Genomic DNA, 12,040 nt, shown 5'->3' with positions numbered 1-12,040 from the left:
TTAAAACATGGTGTTGTTAACAGATATTGCGGTTGGAGCACCCTATGATGGTAAGGGGAAGGTTTTTATCTATCATGGATCTGCGAATGGAATAAATACCAAACCAACACAGGTAACCAGATAACTTGGATTTCTATAGTTAAGGTCTCAGTAGTTTTCTTTCCAATGGATTGTTTAGATTTACGTGAATTTTCACACTAATCATGTGTTACTTACAAATCTAAAATTGTGTGAACTTTGGTTTTATAAAAATATGTATTAGAAAATAGCTTGTAAATAGATTTAAATGCAATGAGCTGCTTGTTTTAAACTGTAAAATTTCTTTGGTAAATTAAAAATCCAACTAAGCCAAAGGAAAAGACTGTTCTACCCTGGCAGCATAAGGAGATGGAATGTGATATATTTCCTTTAGTAGCATATTAAGAAGGGATGAAACTGGACAAACATAAGAGATGATTGTAATTGCATAGAGAATCAGATACCAAAATCTAAAAATTGCTTTAGAGGAAAATAAGACATTTGGAGGGCAGGAAGAGAAGTTTGGTTTGAAATACACTGATTGACTTAATATGGTACATAAGGTTATCAAAAATTCTCTTTGTCTTTTCAGATACAACATAAATCAGGTAACTTCTGTGAAAATAAAATGCATGAAATGTTTGATCATGTGTATGCTTATTTATAATTCAGTTGTGATTTAATATAATTTGTAAGTAAACTCTTTAACTTCAGTTCAAAAGAGACTTATCTTCAAAGCATAAATAAAAGGCTTATTTTAGTAGCCAGGTGTCCGTTCTGATGCCCTATTCATTTCAGGTTCTTGAGGGTAAGTCACCCTTTTTTGGATATTCAATTGCTGGAAACATGGACCTTGATAGAAATTCCTACCCTGATGTTGCTGTTGGTTCTCTCTCAGATTCGGTGACTATTTTCAGGTGTGTAATCTCTTGCTTTAAGCTTGTTTGGTAAATCTGCTTATACTAGAGTTGTTGGTTTTTTTTGACATTTTGAATTGAAATTTGTAACAACTGTACTTCAAAGGCAAAGTCTTGTATGAGTTTTGAATATTTTTTTCTCTTGAGAGTAGTACAACAATGTAATAAAAACCTATTTCGTAAAGTCTTTGTATAATTTTGAACTAATTTTTTTAAAAGGTCAGAACTGGTAGAAATTTTTTACCTTTACATTTATAAAAACTGAAACAAAGAATTTGATCGTATAAAGAATTTAAAGAAGGAAATGAATGTACTGTATTTTACCATCTATTAAGAAACTCCAAAATTTTGGTTTATATCCTTCTAGGTTTTTTCCTGTGAATATACACCTATGTTTAACAAAATTGAGATTGTAATGTACATATAGTTTTGTAACCTGCTTTTGCTGGTTTGTAATGAATAGTGGCCTTTTTCTGTGAGTGAGTATAACGCATAGTGGGTTATTTCCCTGTCATTGAGTACTTTTCTGAAATGAAGTTAACGGTTGCCTGAGACATCATATGGGTCATGTGTTTATTTAACAAATTTTGGGTTGTTTATTTTGGGTCATAGTTTATTTAACAACTGCCATACTGTCATACTGGAGAAGGCGATGGCACCCCACTCCAGTACTCTTGCCTGGAAAATCCCATGGACGGAGGAGCCTGGTAGGCTGCAGTCCATGGAGTCGCAAAGAGTTGGACATGACTGAGCGACTTCACTTTCACTTTTCACTTTCATGCATTGGAGAAGGAAATGGCAACCCACTCCAGTGTTCTTGCCTGGAGAATCCCAGGGACGGGGAAGCCTAGTGGGCTGCCGTCTATGGGGTCACACAGAGTCGGACACGACTGAAGCGACTTAGCAGCAGCAGCAGCAGCAGCAGCATACCGTCATTGGACAGTTAGATTGCTTTCCAGGTTTGGTGGTTTACTTCCTTGATACACAAAGCTGGTAAGCATCCTTACTTTTCTTCATGTCCTAGATTATTTCCTTAAGATAACTTCCTGAAAGTGAGTTGCAAAGTTGAAGCGCATGTGTGTTTTAAGACTTGTGATTCCTTCAACCAAAATGATCTCCAGAAAGGCTGCAGCGGTTTGCCCATCAGCTGTGTCTCAGTGGCCTTATCCCAACAATTCCATCACTGCTGGAAATTGCCAGGAAAAATTGTGCAAAACATTTTTTTTTTAATTTAAAAAGTAGCACATTCTTTTTTTTGTTTTTTTTTTTTTTATAAAATGTTAATACAGAATTGCAGTTAAGTGCAAGTTTTCCAATATTCTTTCCTTCCATCAAACAACTTTTAATAGTTTTGAGTCTCTCTGCACTTCTAGGGTATCATCAAACAGCCGTACTGTAACTGCTGTCTTCTATTCTGGTTTGTAAAAATCAACCTCTTCCATTTTCTCTCCTTGTTAATACAGATATATCAATCTTATTCTTTTTAAAAGCTCAATGTTATTCCATAATACGCATTTAATGAGTCTTTGGTTGATGGAATTTTTAGATAGTCTGTGACTTTTAGCTATTATAAACAGTGTGTTAGATGGTGTATTGTATATATATCTCCATGTAATGGATTTTTTTTAAAGAAAAATTCCTAGAAATAGAATTGCTGGGATCAAGGTTAGCACATTTTTGTATTCATCATGTGTGTATATGCATACTCAGTCAGTCTCCGACTCCAACCACATGGACTGCAGCCTGCCAGGCTCCTCTGTCCATGGGATTTCCAAGGCAAGAATACTGGAGTGAGTAGCCATTTCCTCCTCCAGGGGATTTTCCTGACCCAGGGATTGAACTCTCACCTCCTGCATTGGCAGCTAGATGGATTCTTTACCACTGAGCCACCTGGGAAACCCTTACATATACCCACAGAAAAGTTGTAGCAATTTATATTCACAGCAGCAACCTACCAGAGGGCCCATTTTCTCACACCTTTACTGACACCCAACAGGATGAATCTAATTTTTGCCACTGTGGTGTGATCTCATCTTTTGATTGAATTTGCAGTTCTTTGATCATTGGTGAAAATGAACCATTTGGGTTCATTGGTTTTGTTTGTTTGTTTTTTAAAAAAACTATTTGGCTTTACAGTCATTTTTATCTGAAGAATCTTTTCAAAGAAATGGGCAGCGATGTTCAGTGAAACCCTAAACGAAAAATAATCTGTATGTCATGTGTACACTTGGTACTGTCGTTGCTCTGTATTCTTCTGGAAGGATGCCAAGCATAGATGTAGCCTCTATATCTAAAAGAGTATACTAACCAAAACCCCTGCGGATAATAAAATGACACCAGGATACTTTTGAAGATAATACTACTTTAAAAAAGACAGAATATACTGTGCATTTATATAATGTGGTATAAAATACTATAGAAAAATAGTCTTCTAGTTAAATGGCAAGATCTATGAAAGTCATTTTATGAGAAAGCTAAGAACCAGAAGAGACATTACAGATGGCAAAAGTGGGACATGTGAAAGTAAGTGGAGAAAAATGTATCTGGAATATTAGGCCAAAGGAAGAAGATAAAAAAAATAGTTTGAATGTATGTCTGTTACTGCCTTTATATGCCTGTTTCTCTCTGTTCATGTGTTAGGTATTAACCTTAAAATAGTCAACATTTTTAAAAGGTAGAAGAGTATAGTATAACATTTGATTACTTCAGCAGTTTCCATCAAAAAGCAATTTGAACTTCTAGTTTGAGATACATACCTCTGGTGTCAAGAAGACTTGAATTCCTGTAACAAAAGTTGGTTACCAAGACTTTCCCAGAAGATAACGTCTTTAGCCAGTTAAATATTTGTATCTGTATGTAATTGATATTTTAATACCTTTACTTTCCTGTCCCCATAAGTAGGTTGACTGTGAATCCTGTATACATGTTCCTTCTTTCCTCATAGATAGTATGAAAATGAATTTCAAAAGCCTTTGCTAATAAGATAACTTTCCTATTTTACAAATAAAAACAGAAGCCCAGGACTTGCCTGTGCTTTTGAGCCTGGATCCTGTGAGAGCAGGGCATGGTACCTAAATCTTCCCAATGTCAGTCTCCACTAAATCATACTAGTACTATGATACTTAATAAGTAAATGCCAATTAAACACAAGACAGCTGAGCAGTAAGATTTGCTTTATGTGTTAAAAGGCATTTTTACGATTCCATATATAATGTGCTCTGAAAATTGTGTATATTGTATGTTTAAAAACAGGATTTAGGCAGAAGTGTGTGTTAAAATATTTATTTTGAAATGTATGCCGTACCAAAGCCTTAGTACTATTATATGTAAAACACTCTAGCATCTGTAGCAACTGGTATTAAAACATTTATGAACTTTTTGCCTTCTAAATATGCTCTCAAAACTTTAGAAACATACCTACAGGCATACCTCATTTCATTGCACATTGTTTTACTGTACTTCATAGATACTGTGGCAGTTTTTTGTTTTTTAAAAAATTGAAGGCTGTGGCAAGGTGTCATTTCCCCAACATGTGTTTACTTCATGTCTCTCTGTCACATTTTGGTAATTCTTGTAACATTTTTCATTTATTATTATTATAACTTTTTCATTTATTATTACTTTAATTATGGTGATCTTGGATATTACTGCTATGAATTCCTGAAGGCCCAGATGCTGATTAGCACTTTTTTTTTTAGCAATAACATATTTTTTAATTAAGGCAGGTACATTGTTTAGACATAATTCCCTTGCAACTTAATAGACTACAGTATACTGAAAACATAACTTATAGAAAACCAAAAAATTCAAGTGACTCCTTTATTGCAGTCTTAGCTTTATTGCTGTGGTCTGCAACCAAACCTGCAGTATCTCCAGTGTAAAATAACAATAGAAAGAGAAACAATTAAGATAAAGGGAAATGAAAAAAATGTGAGCATCATTTGCCCTTTTATTGGCTCCTGCCTTCCCCATGAAGGTACTCACGCTCTGTCTGGCCTACAGACAGATTGATTCCAGAAGTTCAGACTAGCCCTTAGGAATTTGGAATACATTTTCCTGTGGAACACTATTCTCCAGGATGGCTGGGTTTACCACAAACCCACCGAAGTCAGTGTGACTGAATCCCTGTGGCAATGGAATCATAGAAGCCACTCTGAGTTCATGTGGGGAGTGCCAGAGGCGGGAGGTGTACCGTCTGCCCAGCCCTTTCACACCCCAACCGCCACACCCTAGCGTTCCTGTGCCAGTGGTGCAGGGATCAAGCCATAGGCCCTTGGTGACCCCTTGGGCTGTGGCGGGTAGGGAAGAATATATAAGGGAGAAAGATGATGATTTTACATGGTGAGAAGGACTAAAGGTGTAGGATTCTGCTGCTTGTGTGTCCGTGAGGTTGGGTTAAGGCAGAGATAGGAAAGGATAAAGGATTCCAGGCTTTGCTTATACAGATATTGTGGCGGTAGGAAAGTTGTGGTCAGTACTAGCAAGCACGTGAGGTTGGAGATAGCAGAGTCCCAGGGAGGATAGGAAGCTCAGATATTGTAAGATGGGGACCTGTAAGGTCAGGGCTTGCCTAGAGTACTAAAATGCACATATGTGTAGAAATCCTGGTAGTGAGCACCCCAGAATGTTAGATGTATGTTGGTATAACCTTTTTGGAGCTTTTTTTGAGGGGGAGGCAAGATTACCCAGAATTAAAAATGCATATATTGTTTGACTCAGAAATTCTGCTTAAGAATTTATCCTACAGATAAACAGATGAATAAACTTAGGACACATACATGTACATAGATGTATATGCAAGGATGTTTGTCAGCTGAAAGCCTTACAGAATTATAAATGTCCACCGATTAAGGGACTGGTTGAATAAATGATGTTCCATTGGTATATGCAACACCACCAGCTGTGAGAAACAACTAGATTTGTGTGTAGAGATATGAGAAGACCTCTGAAATGTGAATGAGAAAAAGCAACATGCAGACCAATAAGCATGAAAAACTCCCACTTAAAAAGAAATGCTTGTTTTATATTTAATTTTAAATAGTATTTTTAACTGAACCAGACTGATATGTCTGGAAGGACATGCAAAGCTCCTTGAGAATTTGGGTGGGGATGAGACATATTCACCTGAAAACTATGGAACTTTTTACATATTGCCCATATTATTCTTTCAGTTTAAAAACTCCATTAATATTAAAATTATTAATATAAAACAATTGATAATTTTGAATGTGTCATGTTTAAACAGTTTTATAAGTATCACGTCATCATGTTTTAAATTATGTCTGTTAACAGCTATTTTCTTTAGCAACGGGGGAGCAGGAATATCATCGGGAAACAGTTTTTCCTGTGGTTTTTAAGATGCAGCATCTGAGGATGCCTGTGTAGTGCGTGAGCTCATCTTACATCCAGATAGCAAAAGGCTGAGCTTGTCTTCTCCTTTGTCTTCAGATCCCGGCCTGTGATTAATATTCAGCAAACCATCACAGTAACACCCAACAGAATTGATCTCCGTCAGAAAACGCTCTGTGGGGCGCCTAGTGGGATATGGTGAGCATTTGCGCCGTATCCACTCTTCCCCCAGTTTCATATCTCTGCTTTATGGTGACCCCATTGCCCCGAGGAGCCATGGGGAAGATTAAGAGAAATGGGGAAAGGGAAGAGGAATCTTGTCAAGTGGGTATATAACATTTTACTCATCAGTCATCCCTGGGGGGATATGAGGATGAGGAACGTGTTGAGATTTTTTTTTCCAGGGCAGTAAGGCATTTCTTAATGACTGTGTTTTTGATTTTGTACAGCCTCAAGGTTAAGGCCTGTTTTGAATATACTGCTAAACCCACCGGTTACAATCCTTCAATAAGTAAGTACCTAGTACTTTTTGTTTGTTTGCTTATCTGAACATCTTTATTTTGCTTAATTTTCTTTAATTGGAGTATGATTGCTTTACAATGTTGTGTTAGGTTCTGCTGTACAACACAGTGAATCAACTGAAATTAGATCTTTTCTGTCTGCCAGGTTGAAAAGTTCTGAATAAATAACTAGACGAACAAAACTGTAATGGCCAACATGAGTCCATAAATTCTGATTTAAAGAACTAAGTCTGTCTGTCATCTTCTTTTTAATCAGGAGGGTAAAGCACAAGAGGAAAAAAATGCATTTGGTCCCAATTTGAATTTTCCAGAGCAGATGGTTTAGGGCAGAATGAATGCCTTGGATAAGTACTCATTTGCTGCCACAACCGTTTCCTCCATGTCTGTCTTTGAAAAGCAGGGTGGTTTTGTGGTTGTAAGGTGGCGGGTGGTGGTTGTAGAAGAGTGACCGCGGGAGCCCGAGTCCTACTTGAATAAATTGTCAGTTTATAGTCTCTTCGCTGCTGGGTCCCCTCCCAGAGGCCTCTGTGGTCCAGAACACCCATGCTGTGTCCCTGAGGGTGGGCCCGGGGGGACCTGAAGACTGGGCTTGAACTCAGAGACTTGGGCTCTTCTCCTGGATCCCGTGCTTCAACACAGAGCTAATCCCATAATGTTTGAGTTTTTATTTTCCTATCAGTTAAAAGTAAATGCCTCTGGTGGGAATTAACTACATAGGATTGTGGCAGAGTTCAGATGAGATAAGGTGGTGAAAGGGCTTCCTTGATGGTTGAGACAGTAAAGAATCTGCCTACAATGCAGGAGACCCAGGTTTGATCCCTGGGTTGGGAAGATCCCCTGGAGAAGGGAATCACTACCCACTGCAGCATTCTTACCTGGAGAATTCCATGGACATAGGGGCCTGGCAGGCTACAGTCCATGGAGTCGCAAAGAGTTGGACATGACTGAGTTTTTCTTTTTCAAGGTGGTGAAAGCAGGTTGTCATTCATAAGGTCTTATTCTACTTCGCTTTTTTTTTTTTTTTTTTAATAAGAAAGACAGGAGTTTTGCCACAGGGTTTGACAAATTTTGTTTGTTTGTTTGTTTGTTTAAATTTTATTTTATTTTTAAACTTTACATAATTGTATTAGTTTTGCCAAATATCAAAATGAATCCATCACAGGTATACATGTGCTCCCCATCGTGAACCCTCCTCCCTCCTCCCTCCCCATAACATCCCTCTGGGTTGTCCCAGTGCACTAACCCCAAGCATCCAGTATCGTGCACTGAACCTGGACTGATACTCTCACAATAGTGATGATCACTGAGGCCCTCTCTGGTGTGTTTTAGTAGCAGCTGTACCTCTTCAGGAGTAAGCTAGAGTAAAGTTGGGGGGCCTAGGAATCTAAAGACATCTTTTCCCCAAAGAGGAAGTACAGAGCAAAGGTGATTTCCTTCCTGGGTCAGCCGTGGTCCCAGCGGCTAGGTATACCAGTGCAGCAGAGCCACCAAGGAAACCTTTCTGGAAAGACAGGGTGGTTCTCAAGGTTTTCAGTTTTTACTCCTCTTTGAGATGGAATGAGTTTTCTCAAGGCTTCTCCATGTTACCTTGAGTATTTCTTTTCTTTATGAAAAAAAGGTATCCCTTTATAATATCCCAGAACTTCATATATAGTCTGCCTTCACCCAATCCATGCTGTCATAAACCCACTTGGCCTTCATCTTCCCAGATTTTAAACTGTCCTCAGGAGATTTCTTCATCTCCTTCACCTTTTTAGGCCCCTTCTTCTGGGCCACCTCCCACTCTGTTGTCGCTCCATGAGCTCTGCAGACCTTGCAGTATGGTGTGCATGTATTAGGACTTTCCACCCCCAGGGGAGCTGTGGCCTTTCGCTTTGCTCTTGAAGTAGCCGGTATTTTACTGAGTATAGAAAATACTGTTCTTTGTGTGGCTTTCAGCAATAGAACATATTTTATGATTTCTCCCAATCTCTCACCCTCTCAGATTTTGTGTTGTTTTTACCCAACTGTGGTCCCTTCCACTTGCTGGCTTGGATCGTGGGGCCTTTTACCATTGTGTCTGGAAGCAGCCTAGAGAGACCAGGAAAGACAGAGACTAGGCAGGGAGAGGGAAGGGAAACATGTTTTTATTCTATTGGTCATCTTCTCAAACCACACTGTTTGCCAAAGATGTGAAATCTCATCAGAACATTTCTTATCTTCCCTCAGATCAATCATTTATACAAAATAAATTACAAACTTCCTTTTAGCATAAATGCTGCCCTTGATGCCATGTATATTAATTTCCTATAACTACCCCTACATTAACCAAGTATTTATGAATAGCCCACTATAGATTGGGCTTCCTTTGTGGCTCAGCTGGTAAAGAATCCGCCCACAGTGCAGGAGACCTGGGTTCCATCCCTGGGTTGGGAAGATCCCTGGAGAAGGGAAAGGCTACCCACTACTGTATTCTGGCCTGGAGAATTCCATGGACTGTTTAGTCCCTGGGTTGCAAAGAGTCGGACACAACTGAGTGACTTTCACTTCACTCTAGAAAGAACTTTTTTTCTCTGAAGAAATGGAAAGAGAAATTATTGCCATTGCTTCCACGGTATTGGGAAATTCTAAGTCAAATAAAGCAGAACTTGCACAAAGCTGCAAGAGTTAATACGTCTACAGTCTGTTCCCCACGTCCGAGTGTGTGAGCTTATTGTTCGGCTGCTGCTTTAACTCAGCAGTCCTTGGCTATGGTGTTCCATCCTTACAGATATTTATAATTGAGCCTTAATGACTATTCTACTTGGCTTGCCCCTGCAAAGGTCAGCAAAGGTGGCCAGCAAGGATTTTAAGATGATGTGAACTGTCTGGAGGGTCAGAAAAGGTTGGAGAGGGTCTGGTAGATAAATGGTTTTAATGCCCCCACGCACTCCCCTGCTTTTGGCATGAGGGGCACTCAGCATGTGAGCCTTCGTCTGGTTCATTGTGAAGTTAGCAGGTCACTGATAAATGGATGATGTCAAGGCTCACAGAGGGCCTAAAATGGAGGCGCATTCCATTTGGCAGCCATGACATTTAAGAATTCTTCAGATGGACACAGAAATTACTATTGAAACAGTTGTTTCTAAATTTTGGTTTTACATATGGGAACAGCCATTGTTTCAGCACAAGGATGATGACTGTATGTGTGTGCGTGCAAATGCGCGTTGGGTGTGTGCTGATGTGTTTGTTCATATGGTCTACTATCCTGTTTGTGTCAGATGTTGTGCTGTTGCTGGGGAATACAATGGTGAAGAGCTGGAGGTGGTCTCTGGAGCGGCTTTTCCTGAGAAAGTGATTGGGCATTCACAGCACAGCAGACTTAAGTGTAGCGCTGCTGCTGCTGAGTCACTGCAGTCGTGTCCGACTCTCTGCGACCCCATACATGGCAGCCCACCAGGCTCCTCCATCCCTGGGATTCTCCAGGCAAGAATACTGGAGTGGGTTGCCATTGCCTTTTCCAGTGCGTGAAAGTGAAGTCGCTCAGTCGTGCCCGACTATTCGCGACCCCATGGACTGTAGCTACCAGGCTCCTCCATCCATGGGATTCTCCAGGCAAGAGTACTGGAGTGGGATGCCACTGCCTTCTCCAGTGTAGTGATAAGAGAAATAGAATACGGTCGGACCCTCCAGGAGGGACCGGGAGAGCTTCCTGGAGGAAGTAGCATCCACATTGACATCTGAAGGAGTAGAGGTAGCCGGGCAATGAAGGAGAGGTAAAATGAAAAAGAGCAGGGTGGTCCAGCTGGCAGAAGCTTAGGGGAAGTGGGAACCTGCACATCTAAGAGGCTTTATAAGGCAGTTATCTTTTGTGTTTGTTACACAAAAGGAGCTGACTCCGTTTCTTGCTATAGGACTCTGGGCCGGTCACCTAGTTCTGTGGGTCTCCAGTTCTTCATGTGTAAGTAGAGGCTATTAGGTGCTTGCAAAAAGGTCCCTTCCAAACTCTAATGTGATTATTAGAACATGGATTCATTTTCTGGAGCAGGTTTTTTCCCTGAGGCTGGCTTCTCTGACCCTGGACACACTGGTTTGCTTTCCCTTCTGATGGTTTTGTTGTTTAGTTGCTAAGTCATAACCTTCTCTTTTGCGACCCCATGGACTGTAGCCCACCAGGCCAGGCTCCTTTTGTCCATGGGATTTCCCAGGCAAGAATATTAGAGTGGATCTCCATTTCCTTTTCCATGGGATCTTCCCAACACAGGGATCGAACCTGTGTCACCTGCATTGCAGGTGGATTCTTTACCACTGAGCCACCAGGGAAGCCCCTTCTGATGGTTTTTTGTTGTTGTTCAGTTACTAAGTCAAGTCCAAATCTTTGCAACCCCGTGGACTGTAGCATGCCCGGATCCTCTGTCCTCCACTGTCTCCAGCTTTTGCTCAAATTCATGTCCGTTGATTCAGTGTTGGCATTTAACTGTCTCATTATCTCTTGCCCCTTCTCCTACTGCCCTCAGTCTTTCCCAGCATCAGGGTCTTTTGCAGTGAGTTGGCTCTTGGCATCAGGTGGCCAAAGTATTGGAGCTTCAGCTTCAGCATCAGTCCTTCAAGTGGATATTCAGTGTTGATTTCCTTTAGTGTAGACTGGTTTGATATCCTTGTAGTTGAAGGATGGTTGAAAGTGAAAGTGAAGTTGCTCAGTCGTGTCTGACTCTTTGAGACCCCATGGACTGTAGCCTATCAGGCTCCTCCATCCATGGGATTTTCCAGGGAAGAGTGCTGGAGTGGACTGCCATTTCCTTCTACAGGGGATCTTCCCGACCCAGGGATCAAACCCAGGTCTCCTGCATTGCAGGTAGATGCTTTACCATCTGAGCCACCAGGGATGGTTAGTGAGTGATTAATAAATGTAAGTCATTTAAGTATTAAAACATAGCAGCTATATCCAGTGAATTGGCAAAGAATGCATTCTGAAGTTAAGAAATGAGATTTTGATCATCCAAATCATAGCTTATCTCTGAGCTCTGTTAGTGTAGGTAATCACAAGTAGGATGTGCCCTCTGGGGCTTTGGAAGTGGAAACCTTGATTCTGGGAGTTTTATTAATGGGCAAAGGGGCCCTCTAACCACTGAAAGGAAGTATGTTTTACCTTTAAATTCTTCATCAAGACATCTCCATCTCTAATATGTTTTTCCTTTTTTAGACAATTATTCTTTATGAGCGCTTTAATGTGTATAAGAACCACCTGATGATCTTACTAAATGCAGCCTCGGGTTC

General features: G+C 40.3%; 1 protein-coding gene across 2 annotated transcripts in view; it reads left to right on the top strand.

Moving 5' to 3' along the window:
- ITGA6 (integrin subunit alpha 6) overlaps nt 1–12,040 on the top strand; it is an 87,797-nt gene that overhangs the window by 50,813 nt on the left and 24,944 nt on the right. For both annotated transcript variants that reach the window (XM_019970831.2, XM_019970839.2), the window contains exons 8-11: nt 24–112; nt 817–935; nt 6,384–6,482; nt 6,734–6,795. In XM_019970831.2, the coding sequence (XP_019826390.2) occupies nt 24–112; nt 817–935; nt 6,384–6,482; nt 6,734–6,795 (369 nt within the window). The remainder of the gene's footprint in view (nt 1–23; nt 113–816; nt 936–6,383; nt 6,483–6,733; nt 6,796–12,040) is intronic.

Source organism: Bos indicus, chromosome 2 (assembly GCF_029378745.1).
Source record: "Bos indicus isolate NIAB-ARS_2022 breed Sahiwal x Tharparkar chromosome 2, NIAB-ARS_B.indTharparkar_mat_pri_1.0, whole genome shotgun sequence".
NCBI lineage: Eukaryota > Metazoa > Chordata > Mammalia > Artiodactyla > Bovidae > Bos > Bos indicus.
This window is presented reverse-complemented; position numbering and strand designations above follow the sequence as displayed.